A 26,201-nucleotide genomic window follows, 5' to 3' on the forward strand; every position below is an offset into this window, starting at 1 on the left:
TATAGAATGTTTAAGTCCTGAATTTGACAATTATGTTGTGTGACATTTTGGATATTCAGTTAAAATATTGTTAGCTTGGACACAAATAATATAGCTGGTTAAGATCTGTATAACAAATTTTAAATAGTAGAATGATTATTTATGTAACAAACTCTAAAGTTTGATGTGTACAAGTCATGAGGCAAGGTAGAGTTGTATAAGCCATGTCACGAATCGTGAATTTCCGATGGAGTCGAGTGGTGCATGTATGGTGTTTCCATCTGAGGCCGCGATTTGAGCAAGTTGAGAGTAATACTATTTATATATTATTGTAACTAACTATACACAAAAAAATTCTGACCATTTGTATACAGCAGGGTGACACCAAGTTACAGACTAATGTAAAAGCAAAACAAACAAAAAGATAATACAACAATGCTTTTTCACTCAATGATCAAAAAAATAACGATAATACAACTTCTCATTGTCGAATTTTGGGTTTCTCGGGCCTAGATCGTGGAATAGCCAAGATGGCCACAAGTCCGCTCGCAAAGGATGCAGCTGCTGCTACAGCAAACGCTGCAGAGTTGCCACCACCAAATAGCTGGTCCCATGGTCCACTTCCAAGAGAGACGATAACCTATTAACACAAACCAGCATATTTCCTCAAGCAATCACAGACATACACTTTAAAGTGGACCATAGATAATGTGCATGTAAGGTGAATTCTAAATAAGATCATAGAAGATCAATCAATGTTTAAGTATAATTTTTTTTTAAAAAAACCTATACTAAAATGTTAACTTTCTACTAAAATAAACTGATTTATGCATTTTGAATGTGTCACTGTGTCAGTGACCTACTTAATTTATCAGCTCGATCAGTTCAAGCCAATTCCAATGTCCATCTTTTAGTTACCGACAGTAACCCAAAATCAAAACAATAACCCTACTAGACAAAATCAAAATGACGGGTAGATGAACACTAATCCTACTAGACAGTAGATGAACAAGTTGAATTTCATCCACCACATCTTACACCGTTGAGAATAAAAATGATGGGTAATACTACTCGTCATCTAGCAATCTTAGAGCAATTTTAATTTGCCATTAATATTTAAGAGGTGATTGAAATGATCAGTCGTTCGGCATACTGCTCAAGTGGTTGGAGATTGCTAGGTTAATTCTAGAAATGATGGATTTGCATATGCTGGTTGCCCGGTAGAATATTAGAGTTGACATTAAAATAGGCAATCAGCTCAAGCTTAACCTCCCCACCACACAATTTACTCCTGTGAACCTCCTAGGTTGTCGAAATAAAAATGTGAACATATATTCAGAAGCACTTATGATGCACAGGGAAAGGAGTTGCTAGGCATGTATCAAAAATGTGAAAACTTATAGCATATGGGTGTGCTATATATTGCAATTTCGACTCATTTACTAACGAAAGGGTACATTTGGGTAGCATTTTAACCCAAAGTGGTTAAGTCAAAAGAATATGGTAAAAGGTGAACAGATCAAATAGGCCAAACGGATCAAAAAGGTGAAAGGCACAAAATCCAAAAAAGCCTTCTAAATAGATTGTATTCGTACTTGAATTATTACTGTGACAATATTGTGTCTCGTAATTTACACAAATTATAACCAGATCAGCCAACCCAAAGGGACATGTTCTGATACTGTTCTCCAATATACATATCCTTCCACCTATCATTTAGCAGATACCAACAAAGACTTCAATGGGACATAGAATCCTTCCACACTGACTATGCTAACTTGCTAAAATTAATTATGAATTTAAAAACTTACCCTAGAGATGATGCCATCAGACGTATACAAATATCCCCTGGTTATATCAATCCTAAAACTATCCTAATTCCTAAACTATCTAATGTATCTTAGTTTTTACATGGATATGATGTGTTACGTATTTGACATGTAGTTTTATTTCTTTTTGACAATACGAAAGGATGGCTTGTCAGAAGTATTGAAATATTAGTGTGCATTTGTTCCACTTTGATAGTCCATATGTTCATACAACTATCTACTGTACAGACACCTTAATGCCTATATCTGTAATCTTTGTGAAAAAGTGAGAGAGTGTGCAATAGCTCTCAGTTCTCTATGCGTGGTAGAAAGGTAAACTTATGCCATTATGGGGGTAAAATAGTAAATAGACATACCTGTGGGATCACAATGGACACATTCAGAACACCCATTGACAAACCTGCAATATAGTGTATAATCAGAAACTTGGCATGTTTATCCAGATAAAGAAAACTACAATCGGGAGGAACCGTATATTAACTCACCTTGACCAAGTCCAAGTGACTCAATCCGTGAGGCTACCAATGCATATGGAACACTATAAGTAACCTGCATGATGGTCACATAAAAATATAAGTTGTCAGCTTAAATGTAGTTCAGGCTACACAGTGAAATTTAAAAATATAATCTGCTCAATGTGCTTTTGTTTATTTCTCAAACTGCCAACTACACAATGCTAACATGACATCTATTTTCATAATTTTACAAGACAGGTTCTCAACTTGCAATGTAAAATCAATAACCAGTATTTTCCCCAAACTGACATTAAATAAAATGAAGTTTAAGAAAAGAGAGCATCTTACGGCTAATGGCATGCCAAGAATTGCAAAAATAACCAATGCGGCAATTACGACTCCAGTTGGAGGTACCCCATCAATGCTATAATCCACTTTACTTGCCACAAACGTAAGCACGAGCATTGCTAGGAAGCAAAGAAACATAATAATATTTGAAATCCCCCAAATGAAACCTGACCCAAATCTCCTACATAGATTTTCCATAAACACGGAAGTTATTCCAAGAATCACTGAATTTAACACAAGCCCAAATGCACCCATTCTAACTCCATCACTATACTTCAGGTCACCATTCGGATCTCCACCATATATTTCACGGCCCATCCAATCAGTATCAAACAGAATAAAAGGAAACCACCCAATCCAAGTCAATGAAGTAACAAACAATATCAACCAAACAGGACCCGGAAGGTATTTAAATGTCCCAAACATTTCCCAGAAGAAAGCTTCTTGGGGATGGCTTGAATCTGTTAGTGCATCGTGAACAGAAGCTATTGGTTGCTCATGAATTGCAGTGACACTTATGTATGTAGTGATCATTATGAAAATAACATCAAGAAGGAAGGCAGATTTGAGGTTGGCACAGTCGATGTTACAAGAAGAGTTGAAAGTAAAAGGAAAGACCTTGTACCAACCACTGTAGGCTCCAGTTGCATAGCCGAGAACATTACCAATGGCCATGAAAAGGGAGAAGTAGGCATTTGCAACTCGAGTTCTTCGATGATCATTTCCTACAAAAGATATAGTTAGCAGATACGTCAGGCTTCTCTGGGAAGAAAAACAATATGCAATAGTGTCAGCCCCTCAAACTAGTAGAGATGGCAGAATGGGTGGGGCAGGAGGGCTGAGCAACAGCAGAACAGATTCGATCCAAAACGAGTGATTTCTAATATGGTTTGAGTTTTATTCATCCAAAATACGCTTTAACAAAAAGGAAGCCGTTTGACCTGTTTCCTTTTGAGCTATTTCTTAATTTACCTGTTTGACCCGTTACAGATAAAAGACAACCTGGATAGGCTGATTGATTGGTAAATGGCTTGAAATTGGCACCTCAACATATTACTACTTACTAGTCATCCATCAAGGTGAAGCATATTATTGACATTAAAACACGTTTTCATGATAAACAATGGATTTCTTACTTGTTAATAAAAAGTTTGTATCACATTAGAATAACATTCTGTTATGAAACAAAAAATATACATTATGCAAATAGAAGAGCTACAAATATCAACAGTGATACGGAAGTAGAAGTTATAATTGCTAAAGATCGGTATAATATGATTTTTACTTTTTGTAATGCAAGTTGTAATAGCCTTTCACAATATACTCTTGTAAAAAAGTACTTTAACAAGCAAAAACATCTTATCAAATAACTAGTAACATTAAAAAATAAACTTATACATGTTACCATATAATATACTACTGATATCCTTATCCATCATATTTAAATAAGGCATGTAAATGTTAGCATTTAATATACTGTCTGATGTCCTTATCCTTTATCTATTTTGACAAATATAAGGAACATGCCCATTTCTATCCACTCATTTGACCCATTATCCATTCGACCAGCCCTGGCTAACCACCTCTGCTAAACTGTTCCTTCTACTATTACAGGCTTCGCAGGTTGATTTTGATAAATATATACCCACGTAAATAAGTGTCACTAACTAGCGTTTCTGTAAAATGCAAGAAAAATGTATAACCGATGATAAAACTGGAGAACATTAGCTCTATTAACCTTAGAAAGCAATATAGAATGCAACGAAAATTCATACAATGCATCAGAATCCGCATCCTAATATTCGTAATTCAATTAAATTGAAAAAAAAGTGTTAAAGGGCAAAACTGTCAACTTAACAATGCCACAGTTGGTTTATTCAAATATGTTGATTGTTTCAAAACTTCACCCAAATTTATCAAATGTGTTAAAGGGCAAAACTGTCAACTTAACAATACCACAGTTGGCTTCAACTTTGTTGGTTGCATCTTGATTAGTGTTAGTTAAAATTTTAGTATTAGAATTTTATTTAAGTGTCACTTTCACTTATTTTTCGGAGTTATATGCCACCTTGAACGTCGACATAGCAGAAACCCAAATAAGAAAAAAAAAAAAAAAAACACAGCTGTTAGGTAGGGAGTAACAATGTCACATGACCATGACTCTTGAATGAATGGTGTTCGTAGTATCAAATTAAAGAGATGACAAAAACATGAAAATATATAAAACATGGACCCATATCCCGTCCCTTTGATGTAGCTTAGCTTAAGGTCACAAAAAGTTGTCACCATCCCATATACCTCCCCAACGGGCATGACCCACATACAAATCCTAGAAGTCAGGGACCAAACTTTATTTAATAAGTCCATGACAAGGAATTCAAATTAGAATAATTGCGTACATCAAGTACTTTGACTGCAAAAACTTGACAAATTAATCGGAGTATTAATTAAGTTCAGCTCGTGTGTTATCATAGCATGGTCCAGTCGACAAAGGGTAATTTGGATCGCTTATGGGCCCGAAACATAGCATGTAAGAGATTTCTACTTGCAGAAAATATTGACTGTAAACTTCAGGCTGTGTTCCTAATAAGGCCATGTATAAACCCGACCTGTATGGAATCTGCTTTTAACAACTTATATGAGTAATTTAACAAGCCTAAGCTTGGTTCATATCAATGAAAACTTATTAATGAATAGACCCCTCCACCGAAACAACAAACTAACTACCTCTTTAAAACTCTCAAGACGCTATGGGCAAAATAGAATCAAATCAGCTTCACGGGTCAGTTTATTAAGCTGATTTAGACTCAACAAGCTTCTGGTTCCAACCATACCAGTCTTTTTCAGCTCCTTCAGTTTACCAAGATTTTCATTGAGCACGCTATGGATTCAAGGGAGTCTTAACATACACACGTATTATATGCAGCTTAAATAACCAAATGGTACACATACAAATTATCAACAAAAACTATTTGTATCACCAGTCAAACTCTTTTTTGCTTCCTCTTAGTTAACGACAATCTCACACTTACAAACAAATGTGCCTCCAAACAAATTAGATGGTCTAGCTCCAGTTTATCCAACCTTTGTACGAGTACTTTGTCTTGTATATTGTTTTGCCCTCTCGTCCTCGCTTTGGGACTTGATAAAAATCTTAACTTTTCCGCGCACACACACACACACATACAAATAAAATCATATTAGCCTTTTTGTGTGTGTCTACTCTATCTCGTTGTTAACTCCATTAGAAAATTCTTTGCGTCGCATTTCTCATCAGATAATTAGTCAACTATACACCCAATTCATATCCATACGAGTTCAAATCTCAGCCTCATGTCCCTTTAACCATAATGAGAGAGAAAGTAGACTGTAAGACCGGTCCGTAAACGACTATAGCGGGCAACTTATAAGTAATTTCACATATTATATCAAAAAACCCCATTTCATATATTTCCCCTAAATTATCATCAAAGAAAATGACAAATTAAATATCACCGCTAATACTATTAAATACTTTTACCCCAATACTCAATTTAGATCATATATCACCACTAATAAAAAAAACCCCTAAAAACATCATATTCAATCACAAAAAAAAAACTCACAAAACAATCCAACATTTACATATAAACACATATACATATACAAAAAATATACATGTAGATATATAGAAAAAAAGGTAGAAAGTATGTAATACCGGTAAGATCAGCAAGAAGGGCTCTACAAGGACCTTGAGTAGCATTATTAGCCATATCAAGAAACCAAAACCCAACAACAAAAACAACAATTGCCCATGTTTTATTATCCACAGTATCACCAAACCATCCACCAATATCTGCCGCAAAACCAATCAAAATCACCGACAAGATTATGGACCCACAACCAAATATGATAAACGGTCTACGACGACCGTACTTACTAGTTGACCGATCACTCATATGACCAGCTAATGGCTGTACAAAAAATCCAGATAATGGCCCACATAACCATATTATACTTGACCACACGTGTGGGATACCGAGTTCTTGTACATAGGGCGTTAGCAGTGATAACTGTAACGCCCACCCGAACTGTATCCCACACGCGACTGACGCTACTCTAAAGAGTACGCGTAGGGGAGTCCTGGCTGGTGCGGAAACCCCGGCTTCTGCACCAGCCAGGGCGTTAGTTCGGTGCCGTTGTTGCCGATTGGTTTCCGGCACCTTCATTTTTATTTTAAATTTTTTTTGTTTGTTAGTTTTTTGAAGGTATGAATTGAAAGGTGGTTTTTTATATTAAAAAGTTGTTATGCTCATAGAGAATATATGTATAAGTGTGTGTGAAGAAATGATGGGGGGTAGTGTTAGATGTTTGATTGATGATGGAGACAAGTTATATTATCAGGATATTTATATTATATTCTTAAAAAAATGTGATTAATTTGAGTAAATAGTAGGTTTGATATCATTGGATGAGTGTAATTGAATTAAATTAAAAGTTTTAATATAACATTTATCAATAATAAAAATTAAAAAAAAAACTTTTTTATCTTGTTCACGACTTATTTATTAAATTTGAAAAAGGGTTCATTTACGGAAAAGTTGTGAGATATTCAAATTTTACTGATGAGATGTTGTTTGCATTAACGGACATATATAATCGAATTTCACCTGAGTTATATCGGCTAGATAGCTTTTGTAGTAGAAAAAACTTGAAAAGGTTAAGGATTTTAATCCTATATAATATCTACAAAATTTAAAAAGGGTGGGATTTTTTAATCCTAAATATAATATCTACTACCAAATGTGTCGACATACATATTAAAAGAAGAAATAGTTTTTGGTGTGATGTGTGTGAGAGAGAGTGAATGAAAAAGAACGGTTAGTTTTAATTAATGGAAGTATATAAGGTGATGGTGGGACTAGGTAGGAAAGATGATGACAAAAGCCATTGATGTGTTGTAGTGTTTGTTTCTATGGATTTCAAACCTTAAAATGTAAGAGAGAATTGCATTAATGGATTTTTTTTTTCTCTTACATTTAAGAATCGATCAATTGAACAATATATTGTCAGCATAGATTAGATTGATAATTTTATAACATTCGAGGACGACTATGGAATAAGAAACAAACGGACAATAGGTTATGTTGTTATTTATTTTTAATAGAAAAATTAAAAGGTTCAAAAATTACATTTATAGACATTTATATAAAAATAAATAAATCAAATGTATCAAATGCAAATTATAAACACGTTTTAATTGTTAATACACACATTTTTGTCTTCAGTCAATTTGCGTGAAGTATCTTTTAAAGCGGCATGAACCGTCATGAGTTACATTCTAAGCACACATAAGTAATGAGACGCCTGTTAAATCAACAACGTGTTGCTAAAGTTTGATTTTCTTAATTTGTCGAATGTGGTCTTTTTAGTTTTTTAATTTAAGGTCGGTCAAAGTAGAAGGGTCATGAGTTTCTTATCTCATTATTTTTAGAGATGGACAAAAAAAATAAGGTTTAAATTATGTCCGAAACAAATACTTTTGGGGTGGGCAAACCAATAAAGTAATCACACAAAAGAAAAGGAAAGAAGTCATGTCTAACAAATTATCTAGATAATTGAATTGAGAAACCTTACATATTTATTATTTACCTTTTTATGGTTCGATTTTTTGGAGGTAACACTTGAACTGTCATAAAACACCAAAGAGATAAATTTGGGAAAATAGTATCCACAAGGTGAAGGATGTATATAATCTACCTTCTTCGGGTATTTTTTTCTAACTTTTAACCATAAGTATTTTTGTTTATATAATATAATAGCTGATGAAAAAATAAATTTAAAGCTCTAACCTATCTATATATTTTATATTAATTATTGTATAATACATACAAAACAATTTACGATTAAAGTTATAAAAAAAATAATTTAAAAGTTAATAAATTTTTAAATTAAGGCAGAAAAAGTATTAATGTATGAATTGGACATAAAACACAGGAAGAAGATTCCCTCAAGTTGAAACAACTTGATAGGTCAAGTTAAAAGAATCATGACCCTTGAATTAAAATTAAAGGCCAAAATTTAATGATGATCATTAAATTTTGACCCTTAATTTTAATCAAAAGGTCATAATTTTCTAACTTGACTCAAATTAGTATTATAACGGGCAATCCTAGGAATCCTCGTCCTAAAACATGTAAAGCAAAACTAATGGGCATATGTTGCTTTCTTTATACTCATTCACACATGACACAAGTAGTTTCGTGCCGATTCATTTATTGTTCATCACAGGACCATATATATTATTTTTCCCGTTTTTAATTTGAAAAACGTTAACACAAGTAAAAAATGTTATTATTGGGATCATGTTCATTTATACCTATATCTATATTTATATTCATACTATTCTATTCTATAAAGCAAAAGAGAAAGGAATATAATATTGTCTGACATTTAAATTTAGGTGTGAAACCCTTTATATACTAATATTTTATTATTTCTTGTTTAATGAATAAATACATGAGCCCCCATGATATTTATGGATTAAAAAAACAATATGTGAGTGTTCCACACCTAAGCTTAGATAACCGACAGCCTTATATTCTCATCCCCCGTAAAGTAATACGGAGTATATCCATTCTTCCTCTAAGTACTTAAAACTTTGAAATTACCATATTACCATTCTTCTTTATTTATTTGGGGTTAGTTATTGTAAAACAAATATTGAAGTAAAACAAATAAGACAAGATTTTGACCCTTAGATCATGATAAAGTTAATGCACAGAGATTCACATTCACATATATATTGACGGACGATGATTTTCATGATGCACGGTGATTTTTAGTGAAGAAAAACCAGTTGTTTATTTGTTTTACATTAATAATTGTTTTATTTTACCTAAACCCTTATTTACTAATCTAAACATCTTCACCTATTTACCTATAATTTCCTTAATAAAATAAATTATAATATAGATCTTTCAATCCTTAAAAGACCAATATTAACCTCTCTCACATCAATTAATTTACATTTACCGTCATACTACCACCGTACCGTCACCGCCGCACATCGCCGCCACCACTGTTTTCGTCGCCACACCTTCATCGCTATCACCATCATCGTCGCATCGCGCGACATCAAACAAGGCAAAAATATTTTGTTTTAAATTAACATCATCAAGATATCTCATGCAGGTTGTTTATTTTTTACTACCACAACACACGTACACGGTACATCCAAATGGTATATCCAAATAGTATGTTATCATATATACTCATTTTATTATAAAAATCTTTAAAGCAATTGTACATCAAAGAATACACTTGTTATCCTTAACAGTTAACAGTACAGATAACCCTTTACATATAGAAACTAATAAGAGTTTTTTTTAAACAATGATTTTATCTTTATTTTTACGACTATATAAAAGTATACACCCCTTTATTTGTAAAAATACCAGTTTGATTAGAAAAGTTATACGAAATTACTTAATTTGTCACTAGTTTACACCTTTAATCTCTATCTTACTAATTTAAATCATAAACCTTTAACTTATATAATATTTCACTGCCACTTTGACATGATTACATCAATTAGATCTACACCAACCTACACTTGACGTTGCTATTACCACGAATAGTCACCGTCATCATCGCCAGAAGCTACCATCACTAGCAGACCGCCGCCGCCGCCACCACCACCACCATCACAATATGCGGATAACACGCCGTTCTAAAAAAAGAAAAAAGTATGAATAAATACATAGAATTACAACGAAGCAGAAAAGGGTACGCCAATAGTATGTTGTGAAAAACAACTCATTAGAGAAATAGTCATCAATCATGAGATATATAGAACAAACACAACCAAACATCCGTGAGCACTCGACTCTGTTTAAACCCATGAATCACACGAGTCTTTAAACCAGCTTTACCTAATAAAAGTTTTGTACTTTTCATATAAATTACAATTTTAAATGGAACGTTACAATTATATATTACTCGTATTGTTTAGTATAAAACTTAATAAGATGTTAATCTGTATGTCTATAACATCATAATAATACACCTCTGCTGTCCAAATCATATTAACACATCAAAATCATGTGTATAATAAAACACAAATATGTATGTCTTATGAACAATAGCCCTTTTTAAATACCAAATGTTGGAATATATATATGGGATTATGGCACTGGAGTGTAATCAACTATGACTCAATGGTTATGTAATGTAGTGATTTTTCAAATTGACTATCTGATGTAAGTACCTTTCATTTTTGTTCTTTTAATGTATCGGTTAACCTGTTGTACCGGTAGCCGGTAACAATGTTAGTTTTACTTTGGGATTATGGCACTAGAGTGTAACCAACTATGACTGAATGATTATGTTATGCAGTGATCTTTAAAACTGGCTAGCTGATGTAAGAACCTCTCATTTTTGTACTTTTCATGTACCGGTTGACATGTTGTACGGTCATGGTTACGGTTGTGGGTTATGAACTCCGACGAAATGGATGGTCAATGGTGGATGGTCTTAGACTCTGACAAGGTAGTAGTAGGTGGTCTCGGTCTCATTTTTTCTTCCATTCAAGAGGTGTGGTCATCTCTTCACCGTTTCCAAGTCCGGACACGTGCCACCGCTGATTGCCACCAATAAAATAAACAAATGTCAGCCGCCACCCAGAAAACCACGGTCGTCATTCTCTGTCAAAATCCCCCCTTTTACCCCAATGTAAACCAAAGTTGTTGGATCTTGATTGTGGTGGGGATGGGATGGCCGGATCTTTATGGTTAACGATGATGGGGTGATCATAACACAATCCGATTTGGGGATTAGGGTTTGAGTATGATTATTATTGAATCGTGTTGATTTGTGCATCTATCTATATCTAGTGTTGATTTGTGTTTGAGATTGAAGTTAAACATTTAGTTACAATTTCACATTTGCTCTCCGAAAAAATTGTTGTTACCGAAGATAGTGCCGGAAATTAGCCGGTGAAGATGACTAGAGTATAAAGTCATCAGAGTAACCCGGTAGGATACATTGAGTGAACAAAACAGAAAGGTTCTTACATCAATTTTAACACTTTCGTAGGTTACTACATTACATGACCATTCACTCATAGTTGGTTACACTCCGGTGCCTTAATCTCTATTCTTTCTTACATCCAATTTGGCATTACCGGTTACAAATAGGATGTTACCCAGTAGAATACTTTAAAAGAACAAAAATGAAAGTTACTTACATCATATAGCCAATTTGAAATGTCACTACATTACATAACTATTGGGTCATAGTTGGTTACATTCCGGTGCCATAATTTATTAAAATGATGAAAACCATCAACATCTCAATTCTTATGGAATATGCTCAATGGCCCAACGTGATAAACCTTCTACCAAAAAACCAATCTATGTTTTAATAGTTTTGTAAAACAAAGTAACAAACTAAAGGGATCGAAAAAAGGAAAAAGAAAAAAAAAAGACGTGTATATATGCGTATGTCATACTTTACTTTATGATATAATTCGCAAAGAAACAAAATAGATCAGATGTGACATTGTCGACCACTTTTTTTAAAATGGCAGCTGTTTGGTGACAATGCCATGGTCCCAATCTTTTTAGGCCAACTTTGTTTAGAGATTTTTTGCAATGTTTTACATTAAGCAGACGATCGCGTAAGTGTAGTAGGATGAGCGATCGTATTTGTCTCTCATATTTGGAAATTGATATATATCTATATATTAGTCTAACTTTAAACATTTATTATATAAATTTTATTAAATGCATCTCCCTAATATAATAGCCTAAAAATCCTCCTAACTTTTAGATGAGAACATGTGAAAAAAATCAGGGAGTGGTGATATTAGGAAAGAGAATTAGTGATATCACATGTCATCATCTAAAGCAATTAGGAGAATTTTTAGGCTACTTTTTAAAGAGGATAAATCATTTTCCTTTTATTCATTGAAAGTTTTATAGATATTAAACCTAGGATTAAATGTAAATTAATATATAACTTTTTATACGGGGCCTACTTTTTAATATTATATATCTTAAGGCTAAATGGAGTGGGCGGTTAGTCCTGACGATCCACAACTTTTAACCTCCAAGTCGTCGGGCACACCGACCCGGCCAGACAATCCGCCCTTTTGGCGATCTATACGGGTTGCATGAGGAGCGTTTTGACTGGCATGATGAACGAGGTAAAAACAACCGCTGGGACTTGATTTTTCCTTTAATATTAATTAAATTTCTATAATATATAGTTATACATATAGTGTGTGAAGACTTTTAAAGAAAAAAGGGAAAAACTTTACCACCAGATAAAATAAAAAATCCTCGAAAGCTATTGCGGAGGAGAACGACTGTTTATGAAGAAGATATATATAGAATAATGGATAGTATGACATCCTGGTAAAGATAGATATATATAGTTTGATTTTTTTTCATGTTTAACCCTATACTTTTCAATATTATAAGAGCTACCCTATATACTTTTTGATAAGAAATATATTCTATGTACATATATACATTATTATTATTATTATTATCATTATTATTATTATTATTATTATTATAAAATAAACTCCACTAATCTATATATTATTATTTTTAATAATAAACTCAAAAAAGAAAAAAAAAAGAAGAAGAAAATCAATCATTAGGCTACTCCACCTCCCAAGCAACTCCACTTTTTATTTTCAAGCAACCCTAGCAACCTAGGATGCCACATGGCGTGACGTGATAAAGTAACCCAACCCCGAGAATCCTACTCCGGATAGCCTAAGACTACACGGAGTCGAAGTATTCCCTGAATGTCCCTCACATACTCATAGGTTGACAAGTGGACTTTTTGAGGAAAAATAAAGGGTAAGGGCATTCAAAATGGAAGGGGCTAGGTAAATTAATGGTCGGCAATTCCCCCCGGGGCATTAAGGGGCATTCAATGGCGTTCCCAAGCACTTTTTTTTTTTTTGAAGAGGGCATACTTTTTAAAAGAATACTCTTGATAATCTTAATTCATTTGCAGTTCTGCTTTTATGCAAATTTTAATTTATGTTCTTTTTTCCTAGCAAATCAAATGTTGGACTTTGTCCAAATTTATTTCATAAAAAGAAAATATGTTGTGTTTGTGAGAAAAATAATGTAAAGCATCTTTTCGTCCGACAGAGAAATAATATAAATTTAATTAGACTAAATGATATGAGGCATCCTCCATGAAAGAGGTCTTCAGACATGTGGCGTCAAGTAAGCAAGGGAACATTTCAACAAAAATGGTGGTATGAGGCATCTTGACACAATGGAGCATTTCTTGCCATGTGTCAAAAGCAAATGATTAATTTTTTTTTACTTTTTATTTTTTTATTACACTTTTATCTACATACTTTTATTTATATACTTTTATTTATATACTTTTAATTATATACTTTTTCCTATACTTTTAAAACAACATAAAGTAAATAAAATTTCATAAAATCCATTACATAAAAGCTAAATAACATAAACTAAAAAAACACACAATTAAACTGAGGAAGTACATAATTAGAAAAACACATAAAAACTAAAACAATTTTAAAAAACTACCAGTTGCCATAATACTTTTGTCGAATTTCCCTTTTCATGTCCTCTATTATAGTTCGTTCGGGCTTCTCAAGATAACTAAAATCTATCGCCAACATCTTCAACTCATCCCTTTTATCCTTTTTCTCTTTAAGTAACAATTTTCTTTCACCCAACTCCGCACGTTTTTTACTTGATTCCATTAAACCATGTAACTCCTTAGTAACTTTCTCAAATACCTCTGTGTAGTCGATACGCCATGTCAAACCCGAACCCGACCCCGATGCGGCTGCCCTTTTGGCCGCGTCTCGACCTATGGGTCGAATATACCGACCTTCAACTTCCTCATTCTCGTTTAAATCAATGTTCATCCTAGCGTTGGACCCTTTACTTTGTGGATCAACGGATGAGGAAGTTTTTGACCTTTTTTGGCGGCTGATTCACCGCGTGTTGCCTTTCCATCAAACTCAGCAATAATATGGAACCTTGAACTTCTCTTAACGAGTTCCCAAATTTCTATGTACGAGAACGGTTTGAGCATTGTTCCTTGGTATTCAGCCAAAACTTTTTCCAAAATTTGAGCGTTGTTACTCCCACTTTGATGGTTGTATTTGTCTTTGTAACGATTGTAAATTTGATTGAACACCGAAACTTGGGTCTTTATCTTTCGCTATTTTGAGCCGATTGGGTCTTGGTTGCGGTAGTCATTTCCTTTGTTTTCGAGAATGCGAAATTGCTTGGTAATTTTTCGTCAATAGGTTTTTTCCTTTTGATAGTTTGCTATAAAAAAAACCGAGTTACAGTTTTTTTTAAAAAAGAAACTAATTTTTTTAAAAACAAAAACGGAAACGTTTATTTTTTTTAAAAAAAATACAAAAAACTGAAAACAGAAAAAAACGAAAACATTTATTTAAAAAAAAACCAGAAATAATATATAGAAAATAACCAAACTTAGGGTCCTCCGTTACGTCGAGCCAAGCTTTGGCTAAGCTAATTTGTTCTTGTTGTGTCCAAGGGATGGGTGCCGCTTTCGCCCTAGGTTCGTCGAGTCCTTTCTTTTTATGATTTCGTTTTTTTGTGATGGACTGCATTGCTTTTCTTGTACTTGTGTCTCTTGGATTAATTCGATATCCGACGAGAGTGGTGTGGATGATGGAGTCTCCACCATCCTTTGTTGTTCTAAATAAAAGTGTACAAAACATATGTAAGTATATAAGTAAATATATAAGTATATAAGTAAATAAAAGTGTAAAAAAAATATATACCAAGTGGAAAAAATTACCAAACATTTGTTGTGGACTATTATAGAATTGTGGAACGGGTTTGACTTTGTCCAAAACCGTACATATCGGGTTGCATCGGCATCAGTTGCATCGACATTGTTTTCATTTGAGCCACGTACCTTATAATCCCGGGACTATTCAAAACGTTTGGATCGTTAACATCGGGTGGAGCTTGGGTGTTTGAACGTGGAAACCCATAATTAAAATTGTTGGGATAAATGGTAATTTTCCTAATAAAATGATAAGAAAGTATAGAAAAGAAGAGAAGACAAGAGTGTTTTTTTGAGTGTTGTAAGAATTTGTAGAATGAAAATGGGGGTTTATGTAGGTGAAAAGGTAATAATTTTTAAGAAAAAACTTTTTTTTTTTACGGGAATTGAGTTCCAATGAGTATATGCCCTTGGGAAGGGGAAAAGTGCATGCCTTGCTCAACTTTTTTCCCATCCGTTCACGACAAAAAAATGGCTGGAACGTCCTTCTGGGTGATGTTCATCGCGTCCTATGGGCGTTTGGGGGGGGGGGGGGTTCCAACGTTTTAACGTCTCACACCATTCGGTCTTGCTGTTTCTCATCTATGATAGAATGTAATCATTTATACTAGAGATTAGATTACCATTTTATAAGTCTTGAGTTGTTCGTCCTTGACTTTAAAATTGCTATTTAAAGGTTTCATGCACGCCCATGCTATTTAAAGGTTTCATGCACGCCCATTGGTTTAGCTTTTCAAGTTAACATGAAGATAAATAGATAATCAGTGTTTTAAAGACTTAGAGAATAATAAAATATACAAATGACATTCATGTGTCAATAATTTAATTGATTGAGTGTGTTTAGGCTGATAAATATACAACTGGTTGTCAATTACATATTATTAGGTATTTATTTATATATTTTCAGTTAGATTTAACATAAGAATTTATTTGTTTTAGTTCAATTAAGGTCGGAGGGAGTACCTCTCGGGTAAGGCTCGGTTCCGCCAGACCCGATCGGCTACACCCACATCGTCGATTAGGTAAAGCTCGACTAGGGCAAATCAGGTAGCAAATCGATTAGTGAAGCAGAAGATTGGGTCAGACATTTCGACCGTTGGCAAGTGGGTCCCCCTACCCCAAACGGCTACTTTGACTCAATTAACATCCCCTCCCCACCCCCCCCCCCGTTTCCAACTATAAAACTTTAACATTTTTACACCACAACTTCCATACAACCCAATGGTTATGTTTTATGTTTATATGATTTTAATTACATGGTTAAAATTAAATGAAAAAGAATAAGAAACTAGGTACTTGGGTACCGCCGCCATTGATTCGGGTAGGATTTTGGTAATTTTAGATAGTTTTTAAGAATCTAATATGTTTAATTTACCCTCTATCTTAATACATACTTATTTCTATTATATACATTGTGACTAAAATATCCTAACAAAAATTTCAGACTCTATTTCTCCATCACACACAAACACATAGCTAAAACCTTAATTATAATTCGTCCCCCTTTGCTTCACACCCCACCTCGAACGTTGTCTATTTTTGCCATTGCTACGTGCGCATAGACATGCAATTACGCTAGAATGACACAATTGTTTCAACTGAACTGTTGAGGTCCCGCGAAATGTTACTAGTTATATTAATTGTATTTGAATTGCAAAAATAGTCACTTCAAAGTTCAAAGTTGTGTATTTGTAGATTTGAAAATCTTCACATCAAAAGCACCTCAACAACTACATAAAAGATAAATGTTAAAAGACACAACTTGCATCTGATAATAAAATCATTAACTCTTTGACATTGTAACTTGCAACTATTGATGAGCCTTGCAACCAACCATCCTCTCTTCCATTTTTACCGTTTAAATCAATCCATCACATTTTACACCAACTTCATCTTCTTCTTTCATCTTGGTCGGAATTAAGGGTTGATATCCGTTGCCGACGTGTGAAACAAAGTCGGAGATAAAAAAACAACTAAGTTTTATTTATTTCATGGTTTCCTTAACTAATAAAATCACGTTACCAAGTATGGAGTTAAATATATGTATATTATTTACGACACAAAATTAAGAAGGGGATTTTTTGACTAATCGTATAAACTATAAATATTAATATTGTCATTTAATAAAAATGAATTAATTAAGTTTGATCTAATGATTATAAATCAAAGTTGGAACTCATTTAAGAGTTCTTATTTGTTTATGAATGAATTTAATACCTTGTTATATATATATTGGTAGAGTGGTAGATAACTGTGCTTTAGTATAATAAAAGAAGATTATAATAATTAAAAAAATAACTAATAATAATAATAATAATAATAATAATATACTAAAACATGATTGTATAGTTTTTAAAGCGACAAATGACACAACTTTTAATCGACACGTGTATTAATTAGTGTAATCTTTAAAATCTATTAATTAAATTTAGTATATGTCTTATATAATATAATAATGTATTATATATTATGGTATCCTATAGGACCTATACTTATAACTAATTCATATAGAATGGATCATAATTTTTTTTCTTGTGGAATTATAGTATGTGATACTATATATATCTTTATGTGGTTCTGTTTATTATTTTTTTTTATGATTACTATATAAACATCATCATATATTTAATTTATCAAGATATCTATTTACGTGTTATATATTCATGTTATTTATTATAGCTTTTTTTTTCCAATCCATCAAAGAAACAAAAAATATATGAACATGATTTTTACCTCTCAAGAGGTATTGTTTTAGATTTGTTTTAAGAGTAGTACTTATCAAACTACATCCTAATATAATTCAAAATATGCATGACAAGTTATATATATAAATATTGATATTTACCAAGGCTATTCCTAATAGTGATATTATAACTTTTTTCGATTCCTATTATTTATATTACTTATAATAAGTTATTAACATGAAGGCTTAAAAAATTTAAACTTACTATCCGAAATCACAAAGCTATGTCGTCATTCACTATGCTTGTAAGTTTGATTTTGATGGGATTGTTATTATTTAAGATAAATCCAAAACTTTAACTAAACATATATTATATTTAAAATAATTTAGCTTTTACCATCGGTTAACCACTCTTTATTTTATACTCACGAATTATATATGTGACATAATCAAATATTTTTTATAATACAATCTTATAAATACCGTATATCGTACGGGTATTAAGACTAGTAATTAATTAATAAAATTTTAGATATTTTTCTTAATTAGTACGGCTTTGTTGAGTAATAAAATGAAGTAATGGATTTTTAGTATAAGACCTAATTAACCCGGCCTTTTTTTTGTGAAGGGTATCTTGGGGAACACGTATAAGACCTAGCTGCGCGGCTTCGTATTGTAAAAAGAAAAACCCACCTCCACCCTAGCTAGAGAGACGATCAGCCACAAGAGGAGTTAATTATTTCAGGTGGATTTGATGTTTAGAGATCCATACATAATTAATAAGATGACGACTACTTGCGTATCAAATTAAAACGTTGTAGATGTGTATCTGATAACCCAAGCGGTAATAAGTGTTTTGATGATATACCTGATGACATCCTCTGCAATATCCTCTCCCGATTTGATGTCAAGCCAATGGTGGGACGCTGTCGATGTGTATCAAAACGCTGGAATGCTCTGATTTCGGATCCTAATTTTATGATGTCCAGGTCACCGTTGATCTATCTTGAAATTTGTAGCGACGACGAATATACAACAGAGATACCTGTACCTATAAATCCTACTTAATTATATATTAGACGAAAGTATAGAATTGGTTATAGAGGATTTAGAATATTCAATCTTCAACCTCCCCCTCCCGAATACGATTGTGATCAGAAGAATCGTAGGTCTGTGACAATTGTCGGAAGTTTCAGTGGTATTATCTTGTTGGTGGTTACGGATTATACTCAGTTTTATCCTGATTATGAGACTTATATGGAGCCGCTTATTATTTTGTACAATCCGGCAACCGGTGTTTATGAAATACTTGATGATGATCCAAATCCACCTTTATATGATAATCGTGACCAAGACAAGCATGCATATGGATTTGGTTATGGCGCAGCCGTAGATGAGTTGAAAATTGTTAGGTGTAGAAAATATCAATCGGATACTTGGAATGTTTGTGATGTACTCAATCTAAAAACACGTTCATGGAGCCACCCACAATTACATATCACTCATCAATATGCTATCTTTAAAGACGTTGTTGGTACCTTCCTTAAAGGATATTTGTATTGGATAATCAATGAGAAGAAAAAAGGGAATCGTTATTCGAAAATCGTGGCATTTGATGTTGACAAGATGGTATTCTCAGAGATGCATCTGCCCGATCTGACTATCAATAAAATCATTTGGGTACGTGTCATGGATGCCTATGGATGATCACCAACACCGCCGTCCACACTCTTAATTTCGATGCGTGGGTAATGAATTTTAATGACCAAGGCGTTGATGATAATTACTCGTGATCCAAAACATGTTCCTTGACAGTAGATTTGGAAGGTCAGCATGATCTCTATTTTTATAGAATTATCAAAATTACCGATGACGGAAGAATTATAATATATGTAGAAATGGATGACTGCCCAGAAAGTATCATCTACTACGATATATCAAAAGACTCGTATAAACAGATCAATAAAAAGTATAGGTGTAGACAGAAGACACAAAGCATTGATTTAGATGAGCTGTTAGGAAATTCACCTCCTTCGCCACCAGTGACCATTCCTGGTGATATGTACACCGAAGATGCTAGAGAGATCGGGTCAGGTGATGGGTAGATAAGGTCATAGTAAAAGTTATTATTGAGACGTGAAGTGTTAGAATCACAACATAACGTGACAGAAGGCAAAAATAAAATAAAATTGTGGTAGCCCAAATAATGGACCTGGTATTTTACACTTTACAAATGGGTTTCTTCTACATGGATTTTGACCGTAAATCGAGGAGTATTGATAAAAAAAGAAAAATTGCGGTTCTAGTTAATATTATTTCACTTGGTATCGGGTTCTCCTCAAGCAAAAGGTAACCTAATAGCTTGTAACATGGATTATAAAAAATGACTTTCACACATAGTTAAAGATTGTGCTGATGATATATTTTGACATTTCTGGGTCAAATGTTGACTATGTTAAGTACTCATTCTTATTATACCGTGCATTTTTAGTTTAACAAATAATATGGCTGCTTCATGACGATACAATGGTATGACAGGCTGCAATGGCTTTTAAGTTGGTATGCCTTATGTACACATTGGTAGTTGCTGTTTTTTTACTTGGTTTATCTAAATGTTTCACTTTCACCAACTTGACACCAAGTGACTTGCCCATTTGTGAGCCTTTTTACTACACTTTTTATGTATGTATCTTCTGAATATTGGTTTAGTTATAGTTTGACCTCTGACATATGATATGTGTGGGCTTTAAAGATTAAAGACTGAAACACAGATCGTGGATAACTGAAATCTTCTTCACAAGTTACCTTGCATCCTCCGGCGGCAATTCCAACTGCATAAAGAAAACACATTTTGAGAACAGAATAATGATAAAATAAGGGGTTATATTACTCTCAAAAGACTGAGATTACATTACCTAGTCTTGTGAATAACACAATAGTCTTCATTCTACAACACAAGTAAAAAAAAAAATCAGTACGTAGTAAAAAAGATCCCAATCTATGACAATTAAAAATAGAATTCAACGGAGAACCGAGGAATCGAGATTACAATCACATTACAATTAAAAATATCAGATTAATTAGTGTAATCACTTTATAACAAATGGATAAACTAACGTGTTTTTAGATTGAATACATCACATGTTAATAAAGTTGGTTCACATGTTAAAAAAGTTATAAAATTCAAAAACGCATAGTAGATAGCAGGATTTAGCATGGGGGCAATGAGGGTAGTTGCCCCCACTTCAATTTTGATATAATATTTATATATTTTCTTATTTTATTGATATATTTGTTATTTAATTGCTAAAATAAAAGAAAAAGATGTATAACTAAATAGAGATTACTCACTGATCTTGTAAGCTTTAAACCTTTTTTACTTTTAAAATTTTCAACACCAAAATTGATTTTGATTAGAAAGGTGTTGCAGGTGGTGAAATGGCGAAGAAGAAGATGAATCTTTAATATTATATTATATTCTATATGTAACACAACATGTGGAAGATAATAGTTGCACGACCAAACATGTATTGCTTAATTTTCATTTCTGCCCTTAAAGTTTCATATATTTATAATTTGGTTACAAAGTACTACAACTTAGTTTTTAAGCTACATAAATTTATAATTATTTCCCTTTTTGATTGGTGTGGGTCGAATATTACAATGGATGGTCTAGACTATGTTGTCTTAACCGGGTCCACGCTAAAGAGCCCCTCATCCAATACCTAGTCAAAGAAAAAACCTTCTAATAGTCCGTCCAAAATGACACAAACATATTAAGAAAAAACATTGCCTTCTTAGATTTCTTTAGAAATGGACTATTAAATATGGCATACATATATTGAGATTTAATATCTGTGTTAGTAATAAAAATAGTTCAGGGTTGTGAGTATAGACTAATTCTTTTTGTTAATTTTTCTCTAACCATGTTACAACTTTTTTTTGTTTTACGCTGTAATAAATATGACATACGACTTATAATTTTGCCCCCTCACAAAATTTTTTTTGGATCCGTCCCTGGTAGATAGTGTTGGCCTCAGGTTCGAATCAAACATTTCTATTGAACAATTAATTAGGGAGTGAGATTCCCTCAAGTTAAGCCTCTAACTTGAGTCAAGTTAGGAAATTCTTGACCCTTCGATTAAAATCAAGGGCCAAGATTCAATAATCATCTTTGAATCTCAGCCCTTGATAATAAATCAAAGGTCATGATCTCTCTAACTTCACCTCTCAAGTTGTTTTCAACTTGAGGGAATCTCCATCCATTAATTAGTTGTAATGGGTAAAATACAATACAAATTAAACAAAAAGATATCATGTAAAATGTCACCAAATTAACAACTTGTTTTGTAACATATCAGTTTTATGGTAAACAATCATAAACTAACCCCCTTTGCTCCCAAAATGAATATGAAACGACCAAAACGTAAAACGACAAACTTAATGATTTGACTTTTTCTTTTTTTAAAAAAATTTCAGCATGACCTATTCGTAAAGTCAACTTTCAAACCTGTAGAACTTTTACCAAACTTGAAAAACAAAACAACTCAACCATTTTCAAACTAGTATTTACCTTGAACTTAGCTAACTAAATTAACACTTAAATCTACATGCTAAAATATCATTTGGCTACTCATGTAAACTAGTCAAATAATCACAACCAAGACATATTACAAACCATCACTTTACTATTTGACCATTTCACAACCCAAAAGACAACACTTTCAAACGTTTGATCAAGAGCTTGGATAACAAAATGGATTAACTACCACCAAATTAATACTACCTTCACTTCAAAGGCTTTAGCTGACTAATCCAACTTGGCTTTGTCCTTTAATCTGGTTGAACCTATAAAAATATAAACAACTAAAAATATAAGCAATTTTGGTTGGTGAGTATAAATCATGCTACATTTATATACACGAACACATATGTTCAACTACCATACATAAACTATCACACATCAATATATACTCATACAATAACTTGCATCACATGATCCTTTTTAACAAGATCATCACTCAACACCTCATCTCTAAACACAAAGCCCTTAACCACAGTCGTTGTTAAACACAAATTTTAATTATACACAATCATTACCAAATCTAATCTTTTTCTTTTCATGTTGATTACCACAATACACTATTAACACCATACATAATTACCACTAAGCTCAATCACTAAGCCCAACCACTAAGCTCAATCACCAAGCCCAGTCACTAAGCTCAATCACTGAGCATAATTACCACAAAGCACACTTACTACCGTTATATACATACTATCTCAAAAAGCATAATCAAATAAGTAAACATACTTGCACTACAAGAAAAATGAGCAAAAGTGACAAAAAACTTTTGGGGAGGACACCATGTCCTCGCTAAAGGACAAAAAAATTTCAAGAGTTGATTTTTTTGTTTGACCAATAATATCGTGAGGACAATTCTCGCTAAAAGTGAAAAAATATTTTCTTTTTGATTTTTTAAAGTAGCAGTCAAAGACATATGTTGAGGAAAAAGAAAGTCAAAGAGAAAAAAAAGGAAAACTTGTTGACTAAACCTTTTTGCGAGGACTATCCTCCCCATATATTTTAAAAAGAAAAAGAATATCTAATTTCGTATTCTGTTATATTTACAACTTCTACAAAATCATTAAATATTCCCGGTTTTTACTTATCGCGACTACAGTCCTGGCAAAAGGTTTTTTAAAACTTTTTTGAAATACTTATAATAATTAAAATTTCCCTCTTTATTTTCGTTATTGTATTTAAAAAAAAATTAAAATTCCCACCAAATACTTAAAAATTCCCGGTTTCAACTTATTCCGAGGACTGTCCTTGCGAAAGTTTTTAAAAGATTTTTTAAAAAAATTTTCCGGTTTATTTTCATATTATTTTAAAAATTTTGTATTCCCCAAAAGATGTATATATATATTTTTTTAATGTATAAAGTAATAAAGTATTCATAACTATTCTAATCTAATTATCAAACTAAATTAATTTATTTACACGTAAAGTTATTACCAACATTTTATATTTTTGATTTAGGGAAATAAATAATGTATGTTTGTGTATATATGCAAGGTTGCGGAACTCGGTATCTAAATCTTATAGACAAGATAAAAAATCAGGGATTTTTGATAATTCGATCAGAGGAAAAAAATGATTACCTGGACGATACACGTTTTGATCTCGAAAAATTGTTTGTATCGACCAAAATTCAGAGCAGTAAATGTATGTGACATTATTGGGAAAGTTACACGTAATTTCAATATGCGTGATACCATAACGACAATAATTTATATATAAATCTACTTGTCGTAATTTCAATATGCGTGAAGCCTAATTTGTTACATCCTAGAAAGTATAGTAGCGTGTTTGTGAGATCAGTAGCATACTAGTTCATTCGTATATTGACTTTAGCTAGAGTTGGTAAATTATATCCTAGAAAGTATAGTAGCGTGTTTGTGAGATAAGTAGCATACTAGTTCATTCGTATATTGACTTTAGCTAGAGTTGGTAAATTGGGTGGGTAAGGACAGAACTGGTCATGGACTATTGGAAGCCTGATTTGTTATATCCTAGAAAGTATAGTAGCGTGTTTGTGAGATAAGTAGCATACTAGTTCATTCGTATATCGACTTTAGCTAGAGTTGGTAAATTGGGCGGGTAAGGACAGAACTGGTCCTGAACTATTGGAAGCCTGATTTGTTATATCCTAAAAAGTATAGTAGCGTGTTTGTGAGATCAGTAGCATACTAGTTCATTCGTATACATATGAATAAGTAGATTATATTTAAGCAAGTAGAATCTATGCCGATGGTTTTCTAAATGGCTACTCGATGATATATATAGATATTAGATACACTAGAACATAAAGAAACAGAAGCATCAATTATGTGACGGTAAACAAAACATATTAGAAACATAGATACAAAGTCAGAAATTATAGATTGTAAGCGGCAACAGTTTGTTGTAATATACATTATGTTAATGTAAACGGATTTTTGATTGCTTGAATATACATAACTCTAATTTATGTCGTCATTCTCTTTCAGAAGGGAACGAATTCGGAAGGCATGAGCTATGGTAAATTATCAAGAGTGAAATCATCAAAACTTTTGAGAAGTCTTTTGGGATGTGATTAACTTTGGTATACTTCTGATATGTGTATCATGCATATTTGAAACCTTTTGTAATCGAATATGCACTTTGAATTTGTGGCTAAAACCTTTTGTTGATTGTGCGAGTATTTTGTTTAGTTGATAATTGTAATAGTAATTGTAGTTGTATCATGTTTTTGTCGTTCATTTTTTGTTTGATAAAGAGTGAGTACAACTCTGGACAGTGAGGTCAGATTACCTAGAAACAGGTTATCGACCAGGAAAAATTTTGGGCGGGAAGCTACATTTACAGCAGGTTCATTTTGAAATTGACAAAAAAAATAAAAAAATGGGGAGGACTGTCCTCCCTGAAACATATTGCGAGAACAAATTAAAAATAACGGGAAAATACATGCTGCAAGGACAGTCCTCGCTAATGCTAAATACGATTACTATAGCTTAATACCAAGTATTATTATTTATACCGTATAATATAACATAACAAATACATATATTTATATATTTAAATAATTTTTTACATAAAAATGTGTTTTTCTTATTGCAAGGACAATCCTCCCAATGAGTAATTTACATTTCTTTTTCCTTTATTCTTTTTCCAACTATATCTCCTCGCTATATGTCATAATAGTGGTTGCCGGATACTTCTTGCGAGAAGGCTTCCGCGACAAAGATATTGCAAGGACATGTCCTCGCTAATTGTTTTTGCAAGGAGAAATTAGGCCTTTTGCGAGGACATTCGTCCTCCCTAAAAGTGATTTTTGTTGTAGTGTTGGTAGAATGGTATTTTCTCATCAAGCTGCTCTATGTTAACATATATACAATATATACATGAGGCATAAGTTGTACTCACCTTTCAAACGACAACTTGCAAGTAATCTTAGATGACCAAAATCAACAACCTATTAACACAATACAAATCCAATATTATTTACTTAATTATAATCAACTCTTTAACCCATAATATACATATAT

The 26,201-nt window shown here is 32.8% G+C and overlaps 1 protein-coding gene and 1 long non-coding RNA gene across 2 annotated transcripts; both read right to left on the reverse strand.

Moving 5' to 3' along the window:
• Positions 1 to 272: 272 nt before the first annotated feature.
• On the reverse strand, positions 273 to 6,928 carry LOC122607639 (sucrose transport protein SUC4). Its single transcript, XM_043780657.1, has 5 exons — positions 6,309 to 6,928; positions 2,612 to 3,336; positions 2,294 to 2,357; positions 2,165 to 2,208; positions 273 to 619 (listed from the first exon to the last, which is right to left on the reverse strand). Exons 1-5 carry the CDS (start codon positions 6,817 to 6,819, stop codon positions 461 to 463), a joined length of 1,503 nt encoding a protein of 500 aa, XP_043636592.1. The 5' UTR covers positions 6,820 to 6,928; the 3' UTR covers positions 273 to 460.
• Positions 6,929 to 20,896: 13,968 nt separating this feature from the next.
• Positions 20,897 to 21,490, reverse strand: LOC122606726. The gene is made up of 3 exons (XR_006324985.1): positions 21,462 to 21,490; positions 21,026 to 21,057; positions 20,897 to 20,941 (listed from the first exon to the last, which is right to left on the reverse strand). It is a non-coding gene; the product is annotated as an uncharacterized LOC122606726 (long non-coding RNA).
• Between the last annotated feature and the right edge of the window lie 4,711 nt (positions 21,491 to 26,201).

This window comes from Erigeron canadensis, chromosome 7 (assembly GCF_010389155.1).
Source record: "Erigeron canadensis isolate Cc75 chromosome 7, C_canadensis_v1, whole genome shotgun sequence".
NCBI lineage: Eukaryota > Viridiplantae > Streptophyta > Magnoliopsida > Asterales > Asteraceae > Erigeron > Erigeron canadensis.

What these genes read in the sequence shown, in the direction of transcription:
- LOC122607639 (XM_043780657.1), bottom strand. Translation starts at nt 6,819, where the DNA reads ATGAAGGTGCCGGAAACCAATCGGCAACAACGGCACCGAACTAACGCC. An exon ending in CCTTCTTGCTGATCTTACCG is followed by an intron (nt 3,337 to 6,308) that starts GTATTACATACT and finishes TATCTTTTGTAG; the next exon opens with GAAATGATCATCGAAGAACT. An exon ending in TGTCCATTGTGATCCCACAG is followed by an intron (nt 620 to 2,164) that starts GTATGTCTATTT and finishes TTGTGTTAATAG; the next exon opens with GTTATCGTCTCTCTTGGAAG.